Genomic DNA, 17,905 nt, shown 5'->3' with positions numbered 1-17,905 from the left:
TTTAAACATAATTGTGTGGCAACAGTGTGTGAATATGACCAGCTTTTAATGGTAAACATGTAATAATTTTATTTTTGTTAATCACACTTCATAAAATCAGTCTGCAGAAACACTTTAATTGGCGATCTCCCTTTCTACATGTCATCAGAGGGGGAAAGTCATTAATAAAGATCAATAAATACAGATAAATGAAAGATAAATAAAACAATGTTTTGTTTTAGTAAATACATTAACTAACATTAACTAATACAACCTTATTGTAAAGTGTTACCAAATATCATAGTATTTCTATATATATCCATACTGGTTTACGAAATCAAAACAAATACCTGTAGAGACGAAGTTTAACAGTGTCCTCTTTTAAAATTGGACATCCATTATGAGTGTATTTCACTTCATCAGCCAAAAAGTGACAGTCAAAAACCTGTTGAAACACACAATCTCACATATTCTCATAAATACACAATCTCATATAGCTCTGTTTCTTGGCTATGTTTTCTCATACTTGTCATTTACTTCTTATGCACGTCCATGGGATGCCAACTGGCTTGTTGTGCATAATATATCACCCTACGATCAACTGACCCACACCCTCCCCAAAGCCCAATATAGTGTTTTCAAAAGCAAAGGAGAAAAGAAAAGCACATCGCTCTTGCATAGTTTTACCACAATTTCACACTGCTTTTTTAAACCTGGTTTCTGGAACCGTACTCAAACCAGATCCACTCCACTTCCCAAGTACAACACCATACAGGGTGAGCTACCAAGCAAACTGACCACTCTGCCGTCCATGTGGAGATAAGTGGCCAAGATGTACACATTCGATTATGGATCATAGACATGTTAACAACCCAGGCTCATTCTGAAAGCGTACCTCAACGGACGTTTATGGAGACCGCGAAATACGTCCCGGCGGCACGTTTTTCTGCAGTTTTTGTTTTCGCGAATCCGTCAGAGGTAACCGTGTACGCTTTTCGAGATCTCAAATTTCCCTAGCGAGTGCCATTTGCGCTGCTGTTCTCACGTAAACCCACCAGAGGCCGCTGTCGACTTACTTTTGGACAGACTTTCTGACTGACTGAACGAACAATCGGCTGACCCACCCTCCCCCTTCCCTAAACCCAACCAACACGTTTCAAAAGCAATCCAAAAAAATAAAAGCCCTCGTCTGACTTTGTTTTTTAACACATCCTCACCCCGCTATTCACTTGTTTGTTTTTTATTTTGGATTCCGTTTTTGTCTTACCTGCTTTCTGGAACCGCTCTTCACCGGACTCGAACCCCTGTCTTCGTGGTCAACTCCTCTCTGCATCGCAAATCAGCCAACGGACGTGGTGCGCTAATGGGACAAACTTGTTGCAGCCGAAATGCCGTCCATACGGAGGTAAGCGGTCAGCTTGTAAACGCGAAAAGGAACGGCGTCACACCACCCCATAGCGTTCGTTTAAAGCAGGGGTCACCAATCTTGGTCCTGGAGGGCCGGTGTCCTTGCAGAGTTTGGCTCCAACTTGCCTTAACACACCTGCCTCGATGTTTCATGTATACCTAGTAAGACCTTGATTAGATTGTTCAGGTGTTCTTGATTAGAGTTGGAGCTCAAATCTGTAGGGCACCGGCCCTCCAGGAACAAGATTGGTGACCCCTGGTTTAAAGAAATGAAATGCAGCCATACGTACCTCCGCCTACGTAATTCGCTATCTCCAGAAACGTCCGCAGGGCTACGTTTTCACAATGAGCCTGTGTTGCATGCTAAAGTTGTTTTTGTGTACTATTTCAGTGCTTAGAAATATGTACCCAGGGCTACATTTTTGAGAACTGAGAAATACAGTTGAAATCACAACGATTAGCCCTCGTCTGAATGTTTTTTCTTTCAAATATTTCCCAAATTATGTTTAACAGAGCAAGGAATTTTTCACAGTATTTCCAATAATATTTTTTCTTCTGGAGAAAGTCTGATTTGTTTTATTTCAGCTAGAATAAAAGCAGTTTTGATTTTTTTTAAACCATTTTAAGGTCAATATTTTTTTTTCTCGATTATCTACATAACAAACTACTGTTACAGTGGCTTGCCTAATTACCCTAACCTGCCTAATTAACATAGTTAAGCTTTTAAATGTCACTTTAAGCTGAAACTAGTATTGATTATGCAAATATTATTCACTGTCATTCAAGAGTTCACACTTAGCTGATGATTGATTATAAGCAAGTTTGGCATGCTGTCCCGGGAGAGAGCCCTGAGCTCAAAAGGTCCTTGAGCCTTGGGCTCCCTCCCGTTTGCAGGGCGAGAGGGGAGTTTGAGCTCAGGTAGATCTCAACAATTTCCCCTTTTTGATAGGGGCTGATGACTAAAATGATTGCTATGAAGACATGCTGCTGGATGAGAGTTTGACTGTAGTGCTAGATTGATCAATTCACTTGTAGTGCATGTTTTTGGAATGTGAGAGGAAACCGGGGAAGAACATGCTAACTTCACACAGAAACGACAGCCGGCCTGTTAAAGGACTAGAACCGGTGACGTTCTTGCTGTGAGGCAACAGTGCTAACCTCTGGACCACCGTGCCACCCTATAAAGGGAAAGGTGGAGGAGTAGGGGTGGAAGGCGGGATTCTTCAAATCAAATCTCACTGTGGTGAGAAACCCTGGCTCTTTATAGTGGGTTAGGAATCGTCTGATTGGTGGATCATACATAGCTAATGCAGAACCAGCCGTGTTCAATCATAATCACATGATCCTCTCGAAATTAGTTTATAAATAAACTTCACTTATGGCAAAAATAAAAGAAATCAGTTATTACTGTAAATCTATTATGTTTAGGATGTGTTCAGTGTGTTCTGTTAAACAGAAATTGGGGGAAAACATATACAGGGGGGCTAATAATTCAGGGCTTCAACTGTATCGCTGGGGACATTTTCCCAATGAACCGATGTTGAACACAGCAGAGTAATATATTTTACATTTACAAAAATGTAGGCTGATACATTTATTTCCAAAGACCCTGAGCTGGATGAAGATACGAATGTCATGTTGGCATGAATATCTGATGGATCAGCGATGGCTGTGTGTTTACCTGTGGCGTCAGAGAACCGACCCGCTGTGTGATTGGCTCATTCAGCACCACCTCCAGCTTGCACGAATCCTTGGCTCTGGGAATATTAAACTGCAGATCATCCTCCTGCAGAAACACCGACTGACCTCTCTTCACCTTCAGCACAGCATTGGTTTTGACCAGAGACCCCTGAATCTGCTGGATCAGGCCCAGCAGGAGAAAACACACACATACACTGTTTTTTACAGTCATTGTGTTCAGTCTGTGTGGATCAGGATGTACGGCGTAAGGAAATAGATGAATCTATTGCTGCTTGGTCTTGTTTTGTCCAGTCAATGTTTTCATGCGAAGTCATCTCCAGTTTTTGAGATGATCAGAATCATTGCTTGTTGGTTTCGGATCATGGATCAATGTCCTGTCACCACTCTGTTTATCGCATATCTGAAAAGAAAACAAAAACATTTATATTTTGTCCCCTTAACACAAACACGTGTACCAATAAATAAACACAAACTAAAATTCTCCACTCTGTATGTCACCAACTAAGAAAATGAGGCCTATTTTAAGATTTTTGATATATTAACATATATAATTGTGAATATATATAAATATATAATGAAACTATAATAATATCACATATTCAAGCTAAACTTAAATATTAAGGTAGACAGAATTGGGGGAAAAATATTTCTCTAGTTGTGGTGTATTTGGGGCAGACATACATTAAAAATATATATTTTATTTATAATATTCTTTAATTGTAAAGCATTTGTAAGTCAGTGAAATTATTGTTTAAATCTCTTATTAGTCATAGGATATAAAAAAGAATACAAATAAAAACAAATACAAATTTACTAAAACACAAAACCCTTCAATTAAAGACTAATTAAAAATATCAGAAGCAGCAGTAGTATGATTAAAGCTATATTAGGTTACTAAGACCTAAAACGTGGACATGCATCATAATGTGCATATTACAATTCATAATTGAATGAAATATGATCTGTGCATCAAATGTGTTTAATTAAGCCAAGTAAGATAAATAATAAATACTAATAAACATTAAATAAACAAGGAAGATGCAACTCCATAACAAATATCTAGCATTTGTAAGTGAAGTGGTCTTCAATGCCAGGCTAAAACATCTCCATCACTTCTCTCTGACATGTTTGCTGAGTGAAGGGGAGAAAGTCTTGTCATGTAGAGGTGAGATGTCGACTTAAAAGATAACCTTTGACCTCTAAGCCATCCCGAGGGCCTGAAAATGACCACTGTGTAGATGTCTCATCTGTCAACACTGCTCACCCATGGGTCTTTTAAGCCTAATGTTAAAAAAAAAGGCTCGACTTTAGTTAAAACTAACTAGTTAATTAGTTAGAACTATTGTTTTTTAACTTAATGTTAACTAATGTTATCAAAGGTGAATACCCTACTGAAAAAAACAGCTTAAACCAGCCTAGGCTGGTTGGCTGGTTTTAGCTGGTCGACCAGCCTGGTTTTAGAGGGGTTTTGGCCATTTCCAGCCTGGTCTTAGCTGGTCAGGCTGGAAAATGACCAGCTAAAACCAGTTTGACCAGCCTAGCCAGGCTGGGAGCCCAGCCAAAACCAGCTATGCCCAGTTTAAACCAGGTCAAGCTGGATTTGGCTGGTCATTTTCCAGCCTGGCCAGCTAAGACCAGGCTGGAAATGGCTGGAAACCAGCCCGGAAACTATTACTAATTGTTTGTTCATGTTAGTAAATACACCAATGGACCATTATATTAAAGTGTTGCCAAACAATCCTTAAAAACAGATATAAGAACAATGCTGGGAATTTCTGGATCTGTAAAGTGTTCGTGTAACGCTCAGGAAACACACTAGTCAGATGGATCCAATTGCAAGTAAAATTTAATGAATGAATCAAGAATCAACCACACAAAAACATCCAGCCTCGAAAGAGGAAGTAGTCGAATCTGAGGTGACCGAGAGTCCAAGAGAGTAACAGATCGAGGTTCCTGACAAAACACAGAGAGACCATAAACAAGTGTAACGAACTGACAATGAAGCACGTAACAACGCTTGTTAAATAGAAGAAGCTAAGTGCCAACAGTGCTGAAGCCAGATCAGCTGATCCTAATGGTGAGTCACGTGATCACAACACACAACAGAAATACAAAACAATCCCACGTGACATGACAGAAGGAGCGCATGCATCATCAACCGTGACAGTTCGTGGACATTTTAAGAACTTAAGGTTATACTGTGCCGGGATATCATTCAACAACATGTGCATTAAGAAATTCACTGAAACACAGATCAATGTCAAGACTTGCATTCATCTTAATATCTCAAAGAATAACAGTTTTGTTACACCAACACGGGGATAACATGCAAACTCCACAGAGAAATGCCAACTGACTCAGCCGGGACTCAAACTAGTGACCATCTAGCTGTGAGGCGACAGTGCCAACCACTGAGCCAACGTGCCGTCCACTTTTAAATACAATAAAATATTGTAAAAAGGATATCTAAAATAGCTGATGTGAATATTTTAATGTCATTTCAAAGCTGAATTTTTTACAATATCATTAATGCAGTCTTCAGTGTCCAATGATCTTTCAGATATCATAATTCTACGCTTATTTATTGCTCAAGCAACAGTTCTGATCATAATGTTGAAAACTGTGGTGGATTACCAATGAAGATTACCATTAAAAATAGGACTGCATGATACTGGTGCTCCAGTTTTCCAACAGTCCAAACACATGTGCTACAGGTGAATTGAATAAACCATATTATAGTGTATGTGTGTGAAAGAGTGTGTATGGGTGTTTACCGCTGTAAGGGCATCCGCTGTGTAAAACATATGATGGATAAGTTGGCGGTTCATTCCATTGTGGCGACCCCAGATGCATAATACATAAAGGGACTAAGCCGAAAAGAAAATGAATGAATGAATAATTAAAATAATGAATAATTAACACATACAGCGATAGAGCAGCAAACAATAATTCCTAAAAAAAACTGTGAGAAGACATATATATTATTATATATATAGTTGGATGAAAACTTATTAGCCCTCCTGAGAATTATTTTTTTTAATTTTTTTAAATTAATTAATTAATTAATTATTTATTTATTTATTTATTTATTAATGAATTAATGAATTAATGAACTAAAATAAATAAGACTTTATCCAGAAGAATAATATAGGAAATACTATGTAATATTTTTGAAAATAAATAAATAAATAAATAAATAAATAAATAAATAAATAAATAAATAAATTAATTAATTAATTAATTAATTAATTAATTAATTAATTAATTAATTAATTAATTAATTAATTAATTAATTAATTAATTAATTAATTTATTAATTAATTAATTAATTAATTAATTAATTAATTAATTAATTAATTAATTTATTTATTTATTTATTTATTTATTTATTTATTTATTTATTTATTTATTTATTTATTTATTAATTAATTAATTAATTAATTTATTTATTTATTTATTTATTTATTTATTTATTTATTTATTTATTTATTTATTTATTTATTAATTAATTAATTTATTTATTTATTTATTTATTTATTTATTTATTTATTTATTTATTTATTTATTTATTTATTTATTTTCAAAAATATTACATAGTATTTCCTATATTATTCTTCTGGATAAAGTCTTATTTATTTTAGTTTGGCTGGAATAAATAATAATTATAATAATAAAATGTAAAATCTGCTAAATTTCCCAGTACTGGGTTGCAGCTGGAAGGGCATCTGCTGTGTAAAATATATGCTGGATAATGTGGCGGTTCATTCAACTGTGGCGACCCCTGATGAATAAAGGGACAAAGGCAAGCTGAAGGAAAATGAATGAATGAAAAACAGCTAATCCCAATATTATTAGCACAACTTTGATTGGCTGCAGACCAAACCACTGTTGTCCAATCACTTGCCTATAACCGAACTTGCCTAGTTAACCTAATTAACCTTGTTAATCCTTTAAATTTCTCTTTAATACTAGTGTATTTGCATGAAAAAAAAACTACAATAGGTAAAAACTGTAAATACTCCTACTAATACTAATACCTTCTTCCAGACTCCGAACACACTGAAATAATAAACATTCCTCCAATGCTCATTAATCACATTAGTTTCTATCAAAACAGAATTAAAGTTTTGGCTCTGGCATATTTCTACAAATCACCTCAAAGCATCACATACAAAAACCCCAACAGACATTTGAGCTCCCTTGAACACATTCTAGCATTGAAACATCTGGAATCGGTCCGTCTCTGTTTACTCACTAATGTGTTTCTTTAGAAAGCTTCTCCTCTTCTTCCTGCTGTCCTCCTCTATTGAAAAACCCAATTTACTAAGATTGCTCCACAGCCTCAGGCTAAACAAAGTCTAAAAGCGGGGCCACAGAGTGTTTCATGGGCTGAAACGCAGGATTGTTGGACAATAATCAGGTTGTTTTGCTGAACTGGCGTGAAATTGCATACAAACTGAATTTACTCCACTTAAATATAGGAGGAACACAAAGAGAAATGCAGACAGCTCTTTAAAAGCCTCAACACAAACTAAGCCTGTTTTATTACGCCTGAGCCCAAGATTGGATTATTTTTGCTTGTTCGTTTTTATTTTGATGAAATCGTGAAGCAGAAGGTTTCAAGACCTTTATTTAAAACACGAGCGAGATGAAGCGAAACAACTGAATCAGATTTGAGGAATAAATGCCTCCAAGAGAAATTAAGAAAACACCACGCATTATTCTGAACATTGTACACATTTACTTCATGTATCATAGAATGTAAGAGAAGCAATTGGGAACACAGAAACAAGTCCTGTTGATTTTCCATTTACATAAAAATCCTTCTACAGGTTTCAAGTTTCATTACGAGCTGCTCAAACATCGGATGTAAATAAGAATGTAATGAATGCATGGACGTTCTTGCATAGGCTTTTATTATTAGCCCCTTTTTTAATCAGCTGCTTTGCTGTGATGTTATGGAAAGTGAATTGTAAGTGGTCTGTAATGGCTCGTTTCCACTGACTGGTACGGTACGGTACAGTTCGGTTTGGTACGGGTCGCCTTTATCAGGCTTGCGTTTCCACTAACAAGGGTACCCTTTTGGTGGGAAAGGGAACAGTGCGAAACAGCCTACTGTAACGTTTGTAATTATATTAAATAAATAAACGAACATATATATACACATACAGCCCCTTACAGTCTCCGATATGTTCCCAACTACAGAAGAACTACATATAGCAGACATTTCGTCAGTATTTAGGTTCAAAACAACACAAATTATAGCCTACAGTCAGTGTAAACCTCTTATCTGTGTCTGTAATCTTCAGCAGCACATGTAGCCTCTGTTAGACAGTAATTCCGTCATTCCCAGTTCATATTAGTCCAAAAGGTGAGGATAATAAGTTAGTTAATCATGACATTTTGTTCATGTTTGCTGAAAAATAATGTGCTCCTTTTTTTCCGGCTTCTCCTTTGTTTCTTCACGCTTCACTCTCGCGTTTGTCAGTGTCTGACAGGATCAGGGTTTCAAAAGCACGTCAATAATCAAGCGCAGGTTATTATCATCAGCTCAAGATGTTTGTTATTTCATATATAATGTTAGACGCGCGCGAGCGCTAGCAAGTAAGGGAAAACGCTCGCGCCTCAGACTGGCTCGCAAAAAACTACTGGGCACAGGGTAAATCTGCTCTTCTTCTTGGATTTGTGGCTGTTCATCAAGACGACGACAAGGTTTGTTTGAGCCCAGATCGACCATGGCTCGTTATTAAATGTATATATAATTCCGCTGTAATCTCTCGCTGTGTTTTTCAAACATCGCGTTTTTTTTGTTTTCATTCTGGCTTGTTGCGTAAGCGAATGACGCATCTCTGTAAACCAATAGCGTTCCGCTGCGCGTGTGGCTCCGCCTTTTGGTACCCTTTCTCGTGTTTGGTACCCTTTCGAAAGGGTGCCGAAAAAGTGGTACGGTATGGTTCGGTACGCTTTTTGACAATGGAAACGGCCATAAAAGCGTACCAAACCAAACCGTACCGTACCACATAGTGGAAACGGGCCATTAGTTCAGCTTTCACACACGCAGTGCAAGAAGTCTATAATAGGGGGTATTTTGTTGTTTCTTCACAGGTTATTCTCCAAAAACGGCCAAATTCCTTGTTGTGCTTAGTAAAGATTAACACTGGAAACATTTCACATCACTGCAGCCCACAAAATCCACATTCCCCTCCAGATCCTCACCATTACAAACAGGAAAATTGTATTTATTTAATTGCTAAACCTAGTCAGGACAACACCTTAAAGAAGAAAAGTATGCTTAATTTTATGTAACGTGCACATGTATATTCATTCATTTTCCTTCGGCATAGTCCCTTTATTCATCAAGGGTCACCTCAGCGGAATGAACCGCCAACTTATCCAGCATATATTTACACAGCGAATGCCCTTCCAGCTGCAACCCATCACTGGGAAAAACATTGGGCTAGAGGATGTTTTCAAGCAGTTGTGAAAAATAGATTAACATCTTTATTATTTTGCAAGATATTAGTATTCAGCTTAAAGTGCAATTTAAAGGCTTAACTTAATTAAGCTAATGAGGCAAGTAAGGGTAATTAAGTCATTGGACAACAGTGGTTTATTCTGTAGCCCAGTGTTTCCCAACCCTGTTCCTGGAGGCACACCAACAGTACATATTTTGGATGTCTCCCTTTTCTGACCCATTAACTTCAGGTGTTGGAGTCTCTTCTGATGTTATGATAAGTTGATTCAGGTGTGTTTAATTAGGGAGAGGTTGAAAATGTGTACTGTTGGTGTGCCTTCAGGAACAGGGTTGGGAAACACTGCTGTAGCCAATCCAAAAAGGAGGCGTTTAATTGTGTTTTTTAATGTATAATTATTTGTATTTATTTTTATTCCAGCCAACCTTTTAATTCCATTTTTAATTTGTATTTTTAAAATATTTTATTATTTTCTCCAGAAGAAAAATTTCAAGAGTTCACACTTAGCTGATGATTGATTATAAGCTTGTTTGGCATGCTGTCCCAGGAGAGAGCTCTGAGCTCATAAGATCCTCGAGCCCGGGGCTCCCTCCCGTTGCAAGGCGAGAAGGGAGTTTGAGCAATGAACAGCCAGTGATTGCTCTTGAGAGATAACCATTTACTAGGAGCATGTCTATAGTGCCGGTTTGGATTAGTCAATTGACTTATGTTGCATGTTTTTTGGATGGTGGGAGGAAACCGGGAAACCCGGGGGAAACCCACGTGAGCACGGGGAGAAAATGCAAACTCCGCACAGAAATGTCTGCTGGTTTGGTAAAGCCTAGAACCAGAGACATTCTTGCTGTGAGGCAACAGTGCTAAGCACTGGGCCACCGTGTCACCCATCTAGGAAGAAGGAGGAGTAGGGGTGGATGGGGGGATTCTTCAAAATGAAGATAGCGGTGGTACAGTACGTAACCCAGGGTATTTGTAGTAGCTTAGAAGTCGTCTGATTGGTGCATTGAGAATTGGATAATGCGGATCCAGCCGCTAGCAATCATAAGCACGTGATCCTCTCGAAATTTGTTTATAACTAAACTTCACATAATATGAAATAATGTAAAAAAAAATGTATCTGTTTAACAGGTAAATATTGGTAAGTATTTGAAAAACAATGAAACTGTCTTATAATTCTATCTCCAACAATATATATAAAGATAATTATGGGTCAAAACCACTCCAAAGTGCGGTTATATACATATATAAAACATTTTTAAATCATTTACATCTGCATTTAACATGCAATTAAGTGCTCGAAAACAGTTTGTAAATTTAAAGATGTGGGTTTTAAGTCCTTAAGTACTTGCTGCAACATTAAAAAACTCAAGGGTAAACTTATCATCATCCTATAGGCTAGAGGATGTTTTCAAGCGGTTGTTAAAAATAGATTAACATCTTTTCCACAGAAAAAGACATTTCTCCTTTCTGATGAATGGCTCGAAATCTCTGCCTTTGAGGCATTTGGGAGGTTTTTGAGCGCAAACCACATCAAAACTCTCAGTGCATTCTCAGCTCTGTTTGTGTGATCTCACGGTTTAGAGACTGTCAACATTGTTGGCAGGGCATGATTCTACACGCTGTACAGTCTGTGATTATATGCTTTTGCTCTGTTCGGGATGTTCTCTGTAGGTTTGAAGGAAGTTCAACAGGCAAGTGTTGAAGGAATTCTTCATGGGCTCAGGTGAACACAAACCTGTAATGAGGCTTGACTAGGACAGGTTACAGCAACAAAAAAAAATGCATCTTAGAGTGAAGACAGATTTGAGAACGAATGAAGGGGACAATCAATGAAAATGCAAAGTTGAAGACAAAATTATTAGCCCTCCTGTGAAATTTAATTATTTTAAAACAATTTTCCACATGCTGTTTTCCTGAGAGAACATATTTTTAACCATAATCATTTTCTTTTGTCTTTGCCATGATAACAGCACATCTTATTTTCTAGTTATTTTACTAAGTATTAGTATTCAGTTTAAAGTGCGATTTACTTAACTTAATTAGGTTAATACTTAATTAGGTTAATACTTAATTAGGTTAATGAGGCGAGTTAGGGTAGTTTAAGCCATAATTAACTAACTGTTACCAGTTTGTAAATATAAATGGACAACTTTTACATTTCATATTAGACAGCAACTTGTTTTCAAACCCATGTCACAAAAAACAGCCTTCTTTCATCTCAGAAATATCGCTAAGCTAAAAAGCATGCTATCTATCTCGGATGCAAAAAAGCTAGTTCATGCTTTTATGACCTCTAGACTGGATTACTGTACTGCTCTATTCGCTGGTTTCACAGCATCCTCTAAAAACGAACATCAGTTAGTGCAAAATGCAGCTGCCGAAGTTCTTACCAGGTCTAGAAAATATGATCACATCACCCCATTTTTATCTTCTTTACAGTAGCTGCCTGTTAAGTTCCATATTGATTATAAAATATTGCTTCTTAGCTATAAGGCTCTAAATAGTCTAGCTCCTGTTTATCAATCCAACCCGCTCTTTAAAGGGCCATGAAACCCCCTTCTTGTGGTCTGCCTCCGAATTTTTTCAAAAAATACTTTGAGACGGGCATGGAGCTCTGCGAGCAGAGGGAGGAGTTGGCGTAGCCGGCAGAGAAGGGGAAAAATAGGGGAGCGAACAACTGTCTGTTGGCTCACAAAATGAGACACAAACCATGAGACCCATGATTTTACAGTTTACAAAGGTAAAATGCAAAGAAATAAACAATAAGTGATTTAATGCCCTGCTACATTTGTTATTCATAATTTCATATGCAGTGCAGCAGGTCTCTTGCGCTGTCTATTTCAACCATTTACCATACCGGTAATCTGCAGGATTTCAAGCATTGGCGAACACAGCAGCACGGATAGGCGATGTGTCTGAATGGTAACAAATTCAACTTATAAAAGACCAAGTCCACAATTTTCCCATTCTTGTACAGCTCTCTTGACACAAACGCTTGCTGTAAACCAACAGCTTTGCTGTATCGGCCCTGACAGAATCACGGGGAAAAACATGCAACAAACCCTGTGGATCATGGTAACAAACACATTCGACCCTTCATGAAGGGCTAAATACTCATGCGTGGACATAGTCTCAACCAGTCATTGGATCTCACAGCTTGGCAGGTCTGCCATGCCTTCAGAAAGCATGTGCTCTCATCAATAATTAAGAAGCAGGGTCTTCTCATGGGATAAGAAATCTTCGCCATGAATAATAATGAGATGAATAATAATAATAATAACGCGTCATCGCTCCACCAGCAGATTCGTGCTACATCACCGATTTTGATCTGACAAAAGCTCAAAATGATCCTGTTTTCCCCACAATTAAAGCTGACAGGTGCTAACGTTGTCTTAACTGATGCTCAACACACACAAATCGGTTCTTGAGGGTGTCTTGAACATTTAAGATCTCAAAACTCAGGGCTTCTGGTAGTACCCAGAAAAGAAAAGTCCTCTAAAGGAGGTCGAGCCTTCTCATTTATGGCTCCTAAACTCTGAAATAGCCTTTCTGATGATGTCCGAGTCTCAAACACACTTTCTCAGATTAAAACTAGATCTTTTTAGATACACACAAAGCATCACATAAGTGGATAAGGTTCAATTCAACTTGTCTTTCGCATTACATTATTATTTCTTGTGCAAATAAAATATGAACAGCAGCTACACTAATGATTTTTTTCTTTCCTCCCTATCTCCACCTTGAGACGCCTATATCCTGAGGCCTATCTAGATTGTGGAGTGCCACTTGATCAGATCGAAGGCCAGCGAAAAGATCCAAGAGAGCCAACCCTACGAGGACTTAAAGAGATGATGTCAACCATCAGAGAACTTTAAGGACAGCAAACAATAGACAGATACACTTCACTGAACATGCATTATTATTACATGTAAATATTATTTCTTTCGGAAGGACTCTATATACTGTATAACTGCAGGTTAACTACGTTTATCTGTTGCCAACCCTTTACACAACACAATTTGTGATTCACAGTGTCTGAAACAGTTGGTTAAAGTATTCTCTCTCTCCATTTCAGAGAGTCCACTCTGTTCTGATTGGCCAGATGATTGGGCAATGTGTGCTGTGATTGGTCGATTATTTACAGCAATTGTTACAAACACTTCAGCACTTTTAAATACAGTGTTATGAACAGTAATCTTTTTATAAGTTTCACCATATCAATTCCAGCTCGAGTCTCATCCTTTAAAAGGGAATGAACAGTAGACGTCCAACCCTTTCAGATTCAGCTACAACAACAGAAACAAAGACAAATGCAACCACAAATTTAGCAAACCGCTAAACACAACCAGTCAGAAGCCATCAGGACTCTATTAAAGCCAGCTGATGAAGCCGCTCATGTATGAGGATGTTATGGGAGCGTATCACAGAGGTTTATTTGTACTAATTACATATTATTTTAGTAGCATCGTCTGTTCATTGTGCTGGGGCCGGAGGGATGGGAGATGTGTTTCATGTTTGGCCAAGATGCGAGCTATTTTGGTGAAGATGTAGATTTGAGTAAGAGGCTCCAGTAAGGAAAGCCCAGGGCAGGCTATGTGTGTGTGTGGCCTGATTCAGGCATGTGGAGGCCGTTTTCCCTGACATCTGAACGTGCCGAGACCAAGCGTGAACAACAGTATGAGCTGCGACACAATGTACTTTTCCAATTGTGCAGGCCGCAGCGGCTTTTTTTCAATGTGTGAAGTTAAAATAACTTAATATAATAGTTAAATAACAGTCTTGTGGTAATAAATATCTTTTAAATTAGGTAAACACAATAATTTACAAAGGTATATAAAAGGTATATTAACATTTAAACATTATTTATAACAATAATTTCATCTTTAATTTGTATTTTCTATTGGATTTAAGTCAGGTGATTGGCTGGGCCATTCTACAGCTTGATTTTCTTTCTCTGAAAGCATTTAAGAGTTAGCTTAGCTGTGTTTTGGAATGAAATGTCTACCCTGGTTTCATCTTCATCATCCTGCTAATGTAGATGTTGGACTGAAGCAGCTGATATTCATTTACAAAGATGAAAGGCAGAGGGTTGCTGAAGAACTACTGAGAGATTTCAGCTGCTGTCTAGGCTTTCACTGCCTTTCTATACCTCCCTTTCGTCATGTGTTCAATACTTTTTTCCTGTGTCATTTCATTTTATTACACCTAATTGAATTTGTGAACTAATTAGATTTGTTTTCTTTGCATTTTTGGTTTTCTTTGGTTGTTACCAACATCTGGTGAAAATTTCAAGTCAACAGCACCTTTAGAAATCTGTTTTCTGAGAAAAGTGGTGACATACTGAATACTTAATTCCCACACTGCACTGTAAAATGGTTGTGATTTCAACAGTAAAAAACTGTAAAAATGCTACATTAAAAATCCATAACCTGGCTACCAGTATGTTTCCTTAATATATACGGCGAACACACTGTAAATTGACTTTCCCAGAATTCCCTGCAGGGCACATCACTTTTTATGCAGTTTGTTGACATTACTATGGATCTTGTTAGTTGTTTCCCCATCAGTTATGTACATTAGAGATTTATGTTACATCTAATGTTGATAAGTGAAGCTTCACAAACTAATTTCAAGAGGAGCACGTGATATGATTGACTACAGCTGATCCTCATTGCTAATCATTGCTAGCCTATCAGATCATCCTAAAGCTACTATAAATATCCTGTCTAAACTTCATGCCTTATCTTCGTCTTTGGAACTTTGTCTACCCCCCCCCCCCCCCACATCCTTCCTTTCTCCCTCCTCCTCTTTCATGATCGGGCAACACGGTGGCTCAGTGGTTAGCATTGCTGCCTCGCAGTAACAAGGCCACCGGTTCAAGTTCTAATTGAGCCAGTCGGCACTCCCTGCGTGGAGTTTGCATGTTCTCCCTGTGCTTGCGTGGGTTTTCTCCGGGTCCTCCGATTTCCTCCCACAGTTCAAAAACATGTACATAAGTGAATCGTAATACAGTCACAAGCATTTAACGCATACATAGCAAAAGGGGGCACTCGAGAAACACCTGATCTCGTATCCCTCCTAATGCTCAATGACCAGGCGGGAACCTCTGGCTCATCTATCTCCGAGCTCAGGGTTCTCTCCCGGGACAGCATGCCAAACCTGCTATCATAGTCGAGCATTATCTAAGTGTGAACTCTTGAAACAATGTTTATTTCATGACTTTAATTTTATGCGTGTTACCATACTGGTGTTTAGTAGCTGTGTGAATGACACTGAGCACCTTCTGTACACTGATACACTTTCTACAAGGGAAAAGTTGTTTGAGATAAGCATTGGTTCATTGTGTAACTTTCTCACCACCACCCTCACATGGCTGTGCTAACATGTCTATCTGTGTAACAAAAGATGTGTAGATGTTGGTAATTCAAAATACAGACATATTACAGCTATAAATTAATGAAATACTGTAATTTACTGTAAAAATGAGAATATACTGTTTACGGTTTGTACTGTATTTTTAACGGTAAAATACTGGCAGCTGTCGTTTTTTTAACCGTAAATTTTACGGATTTATTTTTTACAGTTAGAATATATATATATTCTAAATTTGATATAAAAATAAAAATAATAATATTAAAAAACATACAATCATTATTAATATATCTAATATATTATTAAGAAAATATATTGCATTGTTAATTTATAGAATTAAGAAAATACATTGAAATTATTATAAATTGCAATTTACGGTTTAAAAAAATACAAAATATTTATAGTCATGCAGATACTTCAGTTTAGATACTCTTAAGCTATTTAAATGCTATATATTTATGCTATTTTTTTTTTTGCTGTAAACAGGGTTAAAATGTTTTTTAATACTTCAAGATATATCTTATAAAAAACAAGTCCTATATAAATATGCCTCTCAACAAATTGCATCATATTTTCAGGCTCTGCCTATGTTCTTTGCCGAAAAACAAAACAAAGATACGTATTACGGTAATAATATTTCAAAGTGCAGGCTCCTTGTTAAAAGACAAGGCCATGCAAACTATCATTTCCTGCTGCTATTAGAGCTCAAATATCAGAGTCACACGGGAAAAGTGTGCGTTCCTGTCTGAAGAAGTGGCGATTCAGTACAGCTGGACTGACTGGAGACACACAGATCCTCACAGCGCTTGGCTCTGCTTCTCATCTGGCTAATGACAGGGTGAAACCAGCAGCCAGTTATTTCCATAGCAGAGATAGCGAGCCCAGAGAGCCCTCATCTCCACTCTTTAAACAGCCACGGCCCCCGTTTGGCAGAATACCAGCACTGTCTGCAATGCTGAACACTTCAAATAAAAGGAGGATTGTTGTTATTCTGAACTAAGGTGCACTAGTTGATTTATAAAGATGAGGAGACAGAAAAGTCACATGATTTACACTTGAGGCTTCAGTTAGACGTTTATCTAAATGTATTTATTTGTGAAAGAAACTAAGTACTAAAAGCTCAATACCTTTTTTTCCCATGGTAATTTAAATGCAACCAGGCTCATTCTGATTAAATATTTCTATATACATTTCTAGAAAGGGGCAAAGGAGCTACGTAGTTTTTGTTTTCGCAAATCTGCCAGAGGCCGCGCTGTTTCCTTTTTGAGATCTCAAATTTCTCTCACGAGTGCCATTCGTGCCTGCTGTTCTCACGTAAATCCACCAGAGGCCGCTATCAACTGACTGACTGACTGACTGACTGACTGACTGACCGACCGAACGATTCCTCTAAACCCAATCGATAGTGTTTTCAAAAGCACCGATTGAGCCACCCACCCCCTTCCCCAAACCCAACAGTCAGTTTTAAAAAGCTACCCAGAAAACAAAACACGTTTTCAGATTTTACCACATTCTCACCCTGTTATTTACTTGTTTGTTTTATTTTTTGGCTTTTGCTTTTGTCTTGCCTGCATTCTGGAACCACTCTTCACCGAACTCAAACCCTGTCATCGCAGTCAACTCCGCTCCGTGTCTTAAGTCTGCTGACTTTACGAACTACTGGACTAACTGGTAACAGCGGGAAAGTCATCCATACAGAGGTAAGCGTAAGCGCGAACAGGAACGGCGTCATACCGCCCAGCAACATTCATTTTAAAGATGAAATGTACTTCTAGCTACATAATTTGCGATCTCCAGAAATGTATATAGGGCTACGTTTTCAGAATGAGCCTGGGTTATTTAAATGTTTGTTTCAAACTACTAAAATAGTCATTAAAATTGAATTTGTTCAAAAATCACAGCATAAAAGTTTGTAAGAAAATTTTAATGCTTTATTTCATTTTCCTTCGGCTTAGTATTTATCGCCACAGTGCCAC

At 37.6% G+C, this 17,905-nt stretch overlaps 1 protein-coding gene across 1 annotated transcript in view; it reads right to left on the bottom strand.

Annotated features, from left to right (window-relative positions):
- The window catches only part of frem1a (Fras1 related extracellular matrix 1a), a 65,987-nt gene extending 62,516 nt beyond the window's left edge, over positions 1-3,471 (bottom strand). Inside the window, exons 1-2 of the mRNA XM_056462409.1 lie at positions 3,068-3,471; positions 330-424 (exon numbers count right to left, since the gene is read on the bottom strand). Of these exons, the coding sequence (XP_056318384.1) occupies positions 330-424; positions 3,068-3,298 (326 nt within the window). The 5' untranslated portion in view covers positions 3,299-3,471. The remainder of the gene's footprint in view (positions 1-329; positions 425-3,067) is intronic.
- Between the last annotated feature and the right edge of the window lie 14,434 nt (positions 3,472-17,905).

This window comes from Danio aesculapii, chromosome 7 (genome assembly GCF_903798145.1).
Source record: "Danio aesculapii chromosome 7, fDanAes4.1, whole genome shotgun sequence".
NCBI lineage: Eukaryota > Metazoa > Chordata > Actinopteri > Cypriniformes > Danionidae > Danio > Danio aesculapii.
This window is presented reverse-complemented; position numbering and strand designations above follow the sequence as displayed.